Consider the following 13,002-nt stretch of genomic DNA (forward strand, 5'->3'; position numbering starts at 1 on the left):
TGTTCAGGGATTATTCTAGCTGATTTGATAGTAAATTCCCCATGTTTTTAATACATGGTTCAGAGAGAGGGGGCTGTTCAAAGTGCTGCATATGATAGAAATGGGGGTGGGTAAGGGAGTGGATTGAAGGAGGAGGGGTAGAGCAGGGCCTGGGATATACCTTTTTGTGTCAAAGGTAGTTGAATGCTGACTTGAACAATATGTTTTAATCCCTCCCACAGGTATTTGCCCAATATCATAGAGAATAAAGAAAACCTTTCCTTAATGCCCACTTCCTGTAAGCATCTGCTTTGCTGCACAACCAGTTAAAATTTTCAGAGCAGCTACAGCTGTAACAGAGGTTGAAGTGCATTCTGCTCTGTACATAGCAGGTTCTTTCAAGTGCTAAATATGCTGATAAATTAACCCCTCTGTTTCTCAGTTGAGCACCCAAACTCATTTGTGTCTTAGATGTTAATGCCAAAAGCTGTGAATGTTTTAACTCTGTAGGTAAAACAAAATATTACACGGATGTGTTTTGTGGAAAAATAGATGCCAGTGTTAGCAGAAAACACCTAGGTACTATAAGTAAATCACTAGGGAAATCAGTTCTGCTTCAGTGGACTCTTTGGTGGTTGCTGTAAATAATGCATAGAGCCGTAAAGATAATGAAGATAAAAAGAAATATTGAAAAGCTGCAGCTCTGCCTTTGTACAATTTAAGGCAGGGATCCTTCAGAAAGTATGGCTTGTGATCATATATTACAGATACACAGGGGAGAAGTGAAGCTGCACAGTCTTAATTCTGCCATCTGCCAAGGACTGAGAACTATGCAGATATGAATTTTCTGATGTAGTTCATTCCTTCATTTTGCTTTTACTGAGAAGTGTGATTTGGACAGTTGCATTCTGAGAGACAAAGGCATATGCTGCTTATTGTGACAAAAATTACCAACCAGAACCTTTCACTTGCTCAGCTTCATGCTCTTATTATAACCACCTTTGTCAACTGTAAGCACAAGTCTAAGAGATTAACAAGGGCAAAGTGGTATATCAGATTCCAGTTTCGCTGAGCAAAATAGAATGTAAATAGCAAAGATGGTCTCAAAAAAGAGCAAAGGATGAAAATGACTGTATTTAAAATAAGCATTAACAAGGGAAATAATTGCCTGAAGGAGTTCTTACCTCAACAAGAATTATTGTAAACTGTGATGTACTGAGATAATAGTGCAGAGCTGTGGGCAGCATTCTGGATGATGGATGAAAAATCCCCACAGTTTATTTGGGATTATTTTTGCATTCTGATTTTTAGTTATATTTTCTCATTTGGTCTGATATGTAACCGAAAGACATTTATCTTTACAATACAACCCCTTTGATACAGTTCGACTACCTATAAAACCATTGGGGCATCATAAGAGTCAGATCAGGCTTTTAAATGCTGATACTTCCAGATTGTTTTAATGTTGGCAAATTATGGAGTGCTCTCTTCTCCTCTGTCTCCTAGGTCAATGCTTTTGAAGTGAAAGCTGTATCTCTTGGAAAGCTGCAGAAGGTGCTGTTGCGCTGTGAGGCTAATTCAAAGTCTCAGTATTGGTACTGCGATAAAGTCATTGTCAGAGAAGATGAGAATAACTCAGAATATGTTTTCAATTGTGAAAGGTAGTTTTTACAAGAACTATCTTAAATATAGGATAGATTCCCAGGGGTGTCTGTCATTTCAGTAACAATATTTTGCCAATAAGGAATACTAAATATGATTTTTTCTTCCAGGAAAAGACAGAATTGGACTAATTTGCAGTTTTATAAAATCCACAAAGTATGTTGCTTCAGAATAAACTGCTTGAGTTCATAAGATTAAATTATTACAGTGTGATATGGTTACTAGATTATACAATGTATCTCATCATACAAGAATCAGTGCTATAAATGTGGCTTACATATTCAGAATGCATTTTAAACTAAAATGTATTTCTAAATAGGAAAGAAAACAGAATTGAAATTCTGAAGTAGCATTCATTCTCAGCTCAGAGTAACATCTGTCCTTGCATGGGTAGCATGGCCTTAGAATAATGCATGCCAAGGCACTTTGCTATATTAATTCTGCAATAATTACCCTGCTAGATGTTGATCAGTAAAAATTATTCAGTGGCAGGGAGAGAAAAATTTTAATTCACGGCTTTTCTACAAGGAAGCTCTGCCTCTGAAAAAGGATTAAAGTAAAGCAGTGGGGCCCAAATGTAAAACAGAAATACTGTGCTCTGTTCAAGGAGGGGAGTAGCTTTGTGTCTCAGAAATCTCCCTGATGCATCAGACCTGTGCTCAGGTTTTAGCAGAAGTGGTACAGATAAGCTGTCATCTAGGAAGACAAAAATTATTTCTTAGGGACTACTTCTTACACAAACTGTCAAATTTTCAAGTCAAAAATAAGGAACCTGAAAAATTTACAGAATTCCATCAAATAGTTATGTGATTTAAGCTACATGTGCCTGTGTCCTTCATCCAGGATTTCTTTGCACCTAAGTATTAGTTGTGATACAATAATACAGAGAAATATGTTTGTAGCTTTTACAGCAATTTTAATATGAGAATTTTCTTTTGGGGAAGTTAGAAAAGAGGGAATTAATAAACATGTAGAGGAAGCAACTGAAAAGCAATAAACTTAATAGGATTGTTCTGAAGTTTATCTTGGGTTTTATTTGTCAGCAAAATAAGCCTTTAGAAAATAGTGATAATTCCACTCTGTTCTAAGGATTCTATTTCTTTTTTTCTTTTCCTGGAGATAAAATTGCTGGAACATTGGCATTGCACTGATTGGCATTGCACTGATCCCTTCCCTGAATGGTGTCACAGCCATCTTTGTTTTTTTTTTTTTTTTGTTTTTTTTTTTTGTTTTTTTTTTTTTTTGAGTCTGTTCCTGAAGTGGCAGATATCTCTTTGTTCCTGTGCCAGTTTCATGCTATTTGTTGGTGTGAACTTGTCAGGTAGGGGCAGTGGGAAAGAGCAGGAGGAGCATCCAGGGACAGAAGTCTGACACTGTCTAGGGATACACAAGGCTTCAGAAATTTAGCACTTGTTACAGAACCACTTCTCAGCAGCTGCTGAAAAGGCAAATTTTGGTTTGCACCTTTGATGCACATAGACCACCTGATAAGCAGCAGAACTGCACAGAACCTGGGGGCTGGGTACGGAGAGCAAGGTAAGGGGAGCTTCTGCAGAAGGGATGGATGAGCATGTGCTGAATGGCATTTTACCCTTGTTTAGGGAAATGAGGAACAATACATACCAGCTTGGTATCTTCTTTATCCTCTACTGAGGCTCTTTTGGCCCTGAGGCTTCAACTTTGGAGTGAATTATGCAGCTCTTCCTCATTCTGGGGGCAGCTCTTTTTTCCTCTTGGCCTCTCTACACTCATTCTCTTCAGCTTACGCTGGATTGCAGAGAGCCTTCATAGGAGACTCAGTGATTTCAGTTGTTCATGGAGAGTCTGTGGAGTGTACCCAGTAAATAAAACCCAGCAGCCCAGAAGCTTAATGAATATATTTTTGTTCTGTAGAAATTGAAGGTTTTGTTTGTTTGTGTCTTTGTTTATGAAGCAGGAGGGAACTACGAGAGTTAGTAACACGTGTTCTGAATAGAAAGTTTTCAAAATAATCATAGCCTAGTGTAACACAGCTAAGAGGCCTAGATAACGTTTACCTTCATCCAGTCTTCAAACTCATCTGTCAGTCCTCAGCTGTTAGGGAGAACAAGGAAGCACAGAATTTGATTCCATCTCTGTTTTTAAGAACGAGCTTTGAACTTAAGAAATAGTGAAATAGATACACATGAATTATAAAGGGCGCTTAGTCTGTAGAACTGAAATATTTTTCTGCTCCATTTTAGCTATACAAATAATTATGGTTGTGTTATGGTTGTGCCACATGAATCTCTTAAAGGACATGGGTATATTTCATTCATACACATATTTCATTCATACTCTTACATTTGCAAAAGTATAATTTCAATTATTGGGTCAAACCCTTAATTCTCACTTTAACATCTATCAAATAAAATACTAACATTTTTGTATTTGCTGTCATATATATTTGTTATGAAAGTGAGATGCCAGTAATTCAATTATATTGTCTTGTAGAGGAAAAAATCTTATTCCTACATATATATCTATATCTATCTATCTATCTATCTATCTATCTATCTATCTATATTTGTTATTTTCAGGTGGCTTCCTTTTATGTCCGGAGGTGTAATTCATTCAGAAATGGAGCTGTACCCTCAAGGTAAGTTTTAACATTATTCTATGGAAGCGTGATCAATAAATAAGTTGTACTGAAGAACTTCAGGCTGAAATTATACATCAAATATTAGGGTTAACCATTTTGCTGCTTCATTTTGGTATTTCTAAAAGAATATAGTTTGTATTTATGTTGCAAGATGGGTATAAGTATTACTTGAAGATTAGTGAGGGAAGGATTGAGATGGAAAATTCTCTCATATTGGCATGAAGATTAGAATCACAAAATGTCCTTTTCATCTTTTGTTTCAAGTCTTTTATTTAATGTTGAAGGATAGACCCTTTATCAACTGCATTTTTGTTGTTTTTTTTTTTGGCAGAATTTCAAACAACTCAACAGCTGAAAAGGCAAGAAGAAGCTAGTGGTAAATGCTCTAGTCTTCTGGTTTTAATGTAGAGTATTTGTTTCAGAACTAACTGCTTTATGTGTTTCTTGCTGCTTTTATTTATTTTAAAACATTAATTACAGTACTTTGAGTATTTTGGTAATTTCATATTTTAATTTAAACAATAAATCACTTTGTTTTTCTTTTCCTTGTCATTTTTCTTTCCAGTGATGTTAATTTTCTTTCTGTTCACTTGAAAATTTATTTTTTTTTTTAGGGCTTATTTGTTATCTATCTTAATTTCTGCTCTTTTATTTAAAATTTAAAAGATATATATATATATATATTTTTCTCCCAGGCTATACGTAGGTTTGTATTCATGGCTGGCTTTATATTTTCTGATTTTTACCAGAGATTTCATATTTGTTAAGCTTGACTTTTCTGTCAACCTGGCTTCCTTGTAACCAGTGCAGATTAAATTACGAATCTTAATAACACATAACATTTTCTCACTTGTGAGAAGTACTGCAGGTTGAATAACAATTTAGAAGCTGTCAGAAGGAAATTTAAATATATTTATTCATAATTTATTGTATCAATCAAGATATTTGGAGAGACCAAATGATTTGTTTTAAATAGCATCTCCATGGAAATTCATTTAACTATAAAGCCTGTTAACAATTACTTTACAAATTGTATTCAAATTCTATTCTTCTTTAAAGCTTTTTTCTTTGAATGAAAAGTATCTTTGTTCTAGTTCCTTTCCATGCCTCTTTCAGAAAGTGTTCATTTTTAATTTGTTCATCAGTCTTTTTCTTACCTGTTTTGCCTGCCTCGCTTATGCAAGGTCTGCGCCTACAGATCTGCCTGTACACAGTTAAATGAGTCTTCTTAGTGCTTCCTTAATTTACAGGTATCTGATTTGTTTCATTTAAGTTTTACTTCTACGATGCATATTAAAATCTGTAACAGGCTAAAACTGCCCTGTAAAACTAATGAAAGATGATAATGAGATGGAATAAAATAAATATTTATTCAGTTGGCTTCTCTCTAGTGGAGATGGGCTTGGACTTGCAACAAACATTTTGATCATAGCACTCCCATCCTGACTTACTGAGAGAAATGCCTTTGTCTGGTCTAGAAGACTTGGACAGCTTTGTCATTAATAAAACTTGTCCATTGTCAAAACAGACCTGTTTTATAGAAACAGAAGGTGTATTTGTTGCAAATGCCCTCAGTCTGAGTTGGGTAGCCAAAACTGTATGCACCAAAAGGCCTTGTATTTGAGTGTATGGGGCATTCCTGAATTATGGAACACCAGGAAGGAGACTGAAAGAGAAGACTGTGAGTACTGGAGGAATGGGTGATCTGTTATTTTGTTTTTTCTTGTTTGTTAAATCAAATTATGATTATACAGTTTTTATCCTTTTTTCTTTTTTCAATTTAATTTTTTTTCCCCTAAAACAAAATTGTTTTCCAGGCTGTAATGAAATAACTTTCTAGTTATTTCACTGTATTTTCAATATAAGAAACTTGGAGAGGCTAACAGAATAGAAAAGGCCATTAAAAACATTTGAGGTATAATAAATTAAAAAGTGAGCAGGTCCAAAACAATATTCATTTTGCCCCTTTAAAATTATTATTTGTTTCTGAATGAAATTTTGAATTTTTCATTGGACTGGAGAAGTAGAGGGTCATATTTTACCCTTTGTTTGTGCTTCATACTTGTTCTTCATAAACATGTGTATATTGAGTTGTCCTTATATTCCAGCCATATGTTCCAAAGATACTTTATTTTTAAGAAATTGATATTATAGTGTTTGAAAAGAATATAGTCTGACTTTTGTGGTAGTGCACTCTTGAAAGAGGCAAGGAGCCTTCTACTTTATGCTCTTTGTGTCTACCTCCTGTACATACAGGTTGTCCACCCTTCCTTCCTGGTTCTTGTATCCTGGTACTTATCTCCTGCTTATTTTGTTAAGACAATAGATCTGTAGAAAAAGTCATGAGGATGTAAATTATCTATAGGCACAGAAGGAATAGAGTTTGTTACATGCTGGAGACTGACAGCTTTCAGTGGAAATCGGATGGTTCATTTCCTTTATGAGTATCTAAAAATTTTCCATCGCTTTTCAGGATGAGGGTTTGGCCAGACCTCAAAAATTTGGAAAATAAATAAAAGTTCATTGCTTCAGATCAATCTTCATGAGGCAAATTGCTAACAGATAATGGGGTTTGCTCAAGATAAATACTTCTGTCAGACAGCAGATTTAATTCATGCAGGTTTTACTAGTCATCTTTTTATTAATAAAACTGCAGTGCAGATTGTGGCATTTCTTTATATGACTGTGGGTCTGTACTTCATTTGTTGTTTGCCTTGCACAATATTAATTTAAGTAACCAAGTGGAACTTGTTTCACACAGACAACAGCTGAAATCAAAAGAAGTGTGGAGATCATCCAGCCCTAGCTTTTCAAATGCAGAAATGCATTTTCCAATAATGAATGATTCTTTTTAAAAGTAGATTTATATTAAGCTCCTTTCAGATATTTACATAACTTGTTTGCATCTTCTGGGGGCAAAGAAGCAATTTCAATATCAGGGAAGCTTTATATAAAATTATTTTTTAGAGTCCTCTAGTTTCAGAATGTTCTCTAAAATCACTTATTTCAAGCCAGTCTCAATGTCTTGGCTCAGTCCAAGAAAACAGAGCTCTATATGTGACATGTACATAAAATGAGAAGGAATTGTATGCAGTAGATTACTTTGACAGGTTTTCTTTTTGCATTTCTTGTTTATGTATTTTTGTCATAAACCAAATTCTGGAGGACGAGCTTTTTCTGTGGCAAGGGTGCTGCTAAAAATCTTGCCAGTTACTGTCTTTGTATTTCCAGCTTTAAGGACTGAGGAAGTTGGCAACGTACTAAGTTTGCACACCTTATCCAAGTTTGAATGATGCAGAATTTATCCAGCCTTCCATTGCCACTCCCAACCCCATAACTTTTTAGATGTATATTAGTTATAGTTCCTGAGCTAAAATATTACTTTATGTAATCTGAATAACTTGCTACATATCACTAACAGTTATAGATGTGTTTTGATTTTACTTTTCCACTTTGCAGAAGGAGACTGGAAGATTACTGTAGTCACTGGGGATTTTGAAGCAGCTGGCACAACAGCAACAGTATCCCTTTATGTTTATGGAGAAAACAAAGCTTCTGGCCCTATTATTTTGGGATCTGGGAAACACCAGCTGTTTAATCCCAATAGTGAAGATATATTTAAGGTACAGTATGGTTTTTACATAGACACTGGAGAATTCAAAACATGCAAAACAGCTCTCCTCAAAACTGGATAATAACGATAACCGAAGGGACTCGAAGCAATATGTATATAAAAGGATCATTTAGCATTTCTAAGAGAGTGGTGGGCTTTTATGATAGTAAGATTTGAATCAGTAAATGTATTCAAAACTGCTTCAAGCAGACATCCATCTCTTAGAATGTTTAATACTTGCATCTGCTTGATGTGCTACTTTTAACAAAACACTTCATTTGCAGAAACAGAAGGAAGTATATTTGCTTGTTCTTTGCACTGAAATAGTAAGATAGTCCTAGCTATTGCTTGTATTGCATATCCATTCTTGCAAGCTTCCATTGTTGTAAATTCCTCCATGAGATTCTTCTGGTTTCCACCCACATACTGTCATGAGAACCTTCTGTTGAATCAGATAAGAAGGAAGGAGAGGATTGATAGACATTAGAATCAAGTCATAATTGATTGGCTAACTCAGGAGATTTAGACTACAGATGTCCTACTTCTGAAAGAAAAATTAAAGGGTTGCAACTCTGAGAGATGCTTCAGAAATGTGAAATTTCCTAGGGATTTTCTAATTTCCTAATAGTTCCTCCAGTTCCAGTATTTCCTTACGATCCTGCCTCCTGCACTTGTTAAATCTTTAACATGTTATTTAGATTGAAATAATGTATGCATAATAAACAGACGGAGATTCATTGACAGATGTGACAAGAATTTTTTCAGATCTTTTTTATTTTTGTTTGTGAGTTTGAAGTGTAAACATGTAAGTTCTGGCAGAGGGAAGTTAAAGATGGCCTTTCCCTTACATTTATTTAAGTTGTTAATGGCTTGGTTAAAATTTCCAGGTAACGATGGGTTAAGAATATCTGATATCAAAACAGGGAAGTGTAATCAGTGTACATCTGCCCTTCTGAGAAATATTTCTGTGGATATTCATTTGACAGCAATGCCACTCTCTGTGGTCAGAGGCTTTTTTTATGAAATCTATCTTCCCATATATGACTTCTTGGAAGTATATGGTATGATGAAGCACATGCCAAATACATTTGAGAAACTATCTGTCTTTCATTAGCATTCTGCAGAAGATTAGGGAGACAGTTAGCAGTGAGTGGGGAGAAACCAAGCGCATGACATCTAATGCCAGGAAGAGGCACAGCAGCTGCTCGAACTCTCCTTCTCCTGGATCCTGTGTCTACAGCACAGTTATTTCTCAGTGTAGGGATTTCTGGCACTGTGAAGCAAGTGCCTGCCTTTCTGACATTACGCTCAATGCACCCACTGGAGCAGATATATTTTTAGCCCTAGTGAGGAGATGATCCTATACACTTCACATTCACTTTAGAAATGAGCTTCATACATAATATACACAGTATTTGTGTCACAGTATTTGTGGAGATGATGTCTCTCCTGTTTCTGTTTTCACCATAACTCCTCCCTCTGCGAAAGGCTGAGCAGAGAGGATAGAAAAAAATATTTCTGCTTGATGCTCCATGCTCCACTGATGATTTGCTGCTCTGAATGCAGCTCTAGATAGCAGACAAAACTTCACTGGAATAATCTTAACAAATAATAAATAATAGGAGTTGCATAGAAAAAACAGTTAATTGCATAGTAATTGGGTTTCCTAGAAGTAAGTCATGAATATTCAGCAATCTAAAAAATCATGAGAAAAGAATTGTTAAAATTTGAGTAAATCCAAGTGTATTCCTCTATATACTCCTGAGATTGTGTTACTCATCTAGAACCTGATTTTCATGTTGCTTGCATTACTGTATAAATAAAATGTAACTTGATTAGGTTCGTTTACCTCTGATTGTTGTTTAAGTTATCTTAAAAACTGCTTCACCTTCAGTGTAACATATATTTATATATAACACTATTGCCTGTAGAGACTCCTGTATGATTGTAGCATATGACCTTTGCTGAAGGTAATTTAAATGGGGAGAGTTCTTGTTTCCAATTGGAGACCTAGATTCTAGGTTCTTTCAAGATAGTTCCATGTAAACTGCCCTATATTTGTTCTCGTGGCTTAGGGATTTCCAAACAGATGGGAAAGTCACAGATGATTATGGAGTGGGGAAAGAAAAGGAATTTAAATTTGATGGGTTTTCCCTTTTGCTCAATAACTGTTCCTGCATGTTGAAAGAATCTACTTCTAAGCTAAGGTTTTCTGCTTCTGTTACTTTTGAGGCATAATTTTTAGGGAATAATTTTTCTGTTGAGAATCATTTCTCCTCCAACAGAGGGATATCAATCTACTATAAGTTGCAGCATCCATCAGAACTGTGTTTCCAGTGCGTTTCTCAGTATTTCAAAAATACTGATTTTGGCAGTATGTTAAGTTGCTTTGGTCACTGAAGCTTTAATTATACTGTAAATTACATTTTCCAGAGCTGTGCATTCTGTGTCATCATTCTTTGAGGCATGGTGAATTATCTTTTATGACTATACACACAGTTTGATAAAGAAATACTTTTTCCATGCTTTAAGTTTAATGTGTGGTTATGCCACACATTCCCTTCTTTGTCCCAAAGAGAACTAAGCAGTAGCATGTAAGCCCATTATCTTCCAAAAAGTCAGATTGCAATGTCTCAATTTTTATTACTTTCATAGAGAAGAATTCCCTACCTTTGGGTACAAGTTCTGCTTTTCTAGAAAAAACGAAGTCAGTAAAAACATGGCTGGTTTAGTACTTCTGCTTTCAAACTAATGTATGCTAGCCTTGCTGAGAGTGGCAGGATTTTGCTCCTCCTTAACAAGGATCTTCCCATGCTTTGATTTGAGCCATTTAGTTATCCTCTTTGCTATCTCTTTAGAGCAGTGGTGGCCCTGTTGTTACTAACATATTGTCAAATTTGTCTTAAATGACACTGTAATAAGCTATTGAGAGAGCTGGATTTTTCCAAAGAAATCTTAAAAATTTTCACTCTGTTATAATTTACAGTCAGTAGCTATCTTTTAAACACAGAACAACCATTCTCCTTAAGTTTGTGACATGAATGATATTTCAGGAGGATTGGACATTGAAATCCATCACAGAAATGAATTGCACTGCATGAGTATGCTTCTGTAGGCTATGAAGCTGCCTCATTGTCAGTTAAACTAGTTAGTTTCTTCATTCTTTTTATGAACTATCTTTTCAACACTGACATAGTTTATTTACTCTGTTAGAGAAAAAAATGGCAGAGAATGATATAGATAGATGAAAAGCATGATTCGTGCTAATATTTGTAGAGACACCCTACTCATTAAATTTAATAAATACAGTGTTCCTGTGTTGAGGTTGCTACAAGTATTAATACCAGTCACATGTGTATTATTCATAACGAATTGTGCTTTTCAAGTGTACTTTATACTGCATAGCATCACATGATGTTTTTATACTTAGAAGTTTATTTCATGTTTTTCCTTTTGGTTTCCTCCAGTTTTGATTAAAAATTATTACTTGTTTCAAGTAGCCTGTACAGTAATAGCCAACATTCCTTCCTTTAGAATCAGCCTTACAGGTTGCAAGGATCTGACGTTCCATGCATGTCTTTCATTCATTCCTGTACCCTAGATCCATATTCATTGTTTCATCAATCAGAAGGGAGATGTCTAAAGTAAAATAAGAAGCAGTGCAGAGAAAACCAAATATTATAAAATAGTTTGAAGCAAATCCATTTTCATGCTTTTCTTCCCATTGTTGAAATAAAAGAGACTGCAAAGAGCTCAGTGAGAATTGTTCTCAAATGGAAGATAGTAAAAGCGACTGCAAGCACTAATGTGGCTATTTGGTCTCTTAACCATGGGGCTGCCGGTGCCTAGAATTTAGGCATAGCTTGCATCCTGCTCTTTTCCAGCTGTCCCCGTTTGCCATCATGGCCATCATTCGGTCTCAAAACAGTTGAATAAAACTTGGAGAAATCCAGGTTTCAGTAAGATATGCTTAAGGCACATAAAAAAGACATATTATTGGCCTTAATTCCACTTGGAACTATTTGTCTCTCTACTAAATCTATATGATAACATGAACCTTGTTCCTTACTGAGATAAAAGGGAGAAGTATCTCTATCAACTACATGCTGTGTACAAAGCAAAAATTATCTGGTTCCAAGAAAACAACAAAGAAGGATTTTAAAGGGCTCACAGACAACATTGGAAAAAAACAAAATTCAACTCATTTTCAGAAGATGAAAGTGAGTTAACATGATGTTGCTTCCTCATTAATTCTGCAGTAAAGGGTACTACAGTATGATGTGCTGTTCCAGTATTTGACCACTTGTACATTTTTTTCACTATGTATTTAAGTGAAATTTTATTGTATTTCAACACTTAAATTGTCATTTCAGCTTGTGCCCATTGCCTCTTGTCCTGGTTATAACTGAGAAGATCTTAGCTCTGTCCTCTTTGTAACTTCCTTTCTGGTATTTAAAGTATCTAACAGGGAGCTAAAAGAAAGAAGGGGACAGACTCTTTAGCAGAACTTGTAGTAATAAGACAAGGGGAAATGGTTTCAAACTAAAAGAGGGTAGATTTAGGTTGGATATAAGGAAAAAGTCTTTTACAGTGAGGGTGGTTAGACACTGGAATGGATTGCCCAGGGATGTGGTCCTGGAGACTTTCAAGGCCAGGGTAGATCAGGCTCTTAGCAACCTGATGTAGCTGTAGGTGTTCCTGTTCGAGTTGGACCAGGAGATCTTTAAAGGTCCCTTCCAGCTTTAAGGATTCTATTCTATGATTTATAGACATTGATGAGATCACTCTGAGCCTTCTCTTCTCCAGGCAGAACAGCCCCAGCCTTTCCTCATAGAAGAGATGCTTCAGTCCCTTTGACATCTTCATGTCCTTTCACTGGATTCTTCAGTTGTACTGTGAGGCCCAGAATTGTGAGCACTTAGATTTGTGTCATCAGGGATAAGTAGATGGGAAGGACCACCTGCTAGCTATGCTCTTCCTTCTGCAGCACAGGAGTCTGTTGGCCTTCTTTAGAATAGGATTAAAAAATCCTTTACTCTCTAGGAATGGAATGCAGAAAGTTTAAGTCCGACATGCTCACAGTAACCTATGGTGTTGAATGGTTACTGCATCCATCTGTTATAGGTAA

The 13,002-nt window shown here is 35.7% G+C and overlaps 1 protein-coding gene across 12 annotated transcripts in view; it reads left to right on the forward strand.

The window, feature by feature from the left end:
- RP1 (RP1 axonemal microtubule associated) overlaps positions 1-13,002 on the forward strand; it is a 204,985-nt gene that overhangs the window by 79,671 nt on the left and 112,312 nt on the right. For all 12 annotated transcript variants that reach the window (XM_085221109.1, XM_085221110.1, XM_085221106.1 and 9 more), the window contains 4 exons: positions 1,486-1,640; positions 4,200-4,258; positions 4,593-4,637; positions 7,721-7,884. In XM_085221109.1, the coding sequence (XP_085077235.1) occupies positions 1,486-1,640; positions 4,200-4,258; positions 4,593-4,637; positions 7,721-7,884 (423 nt within the window). The remainder of the gene's footprint in view (positions 1-1,485; positions 1,641-4,199; positions 4,259-4,592; positions 4,638-7,720; positions 7,885-13,002) is intronic.

Source organism: Meleagris gallopavo, chromosome 3, assembly GCF_905368555.1.
Source record: "Meleagris gallopavo chromosome 3, MGAL_WU_HG_1.1, whole genome shotgun sequence".
In the NCBI taxonomy this organism is placed as follows: Eukaryota; Metazoa; Chordata; class Aves; order Galliformes; family Phasianidae; genus Meleagris; species Meleagris gallopavo.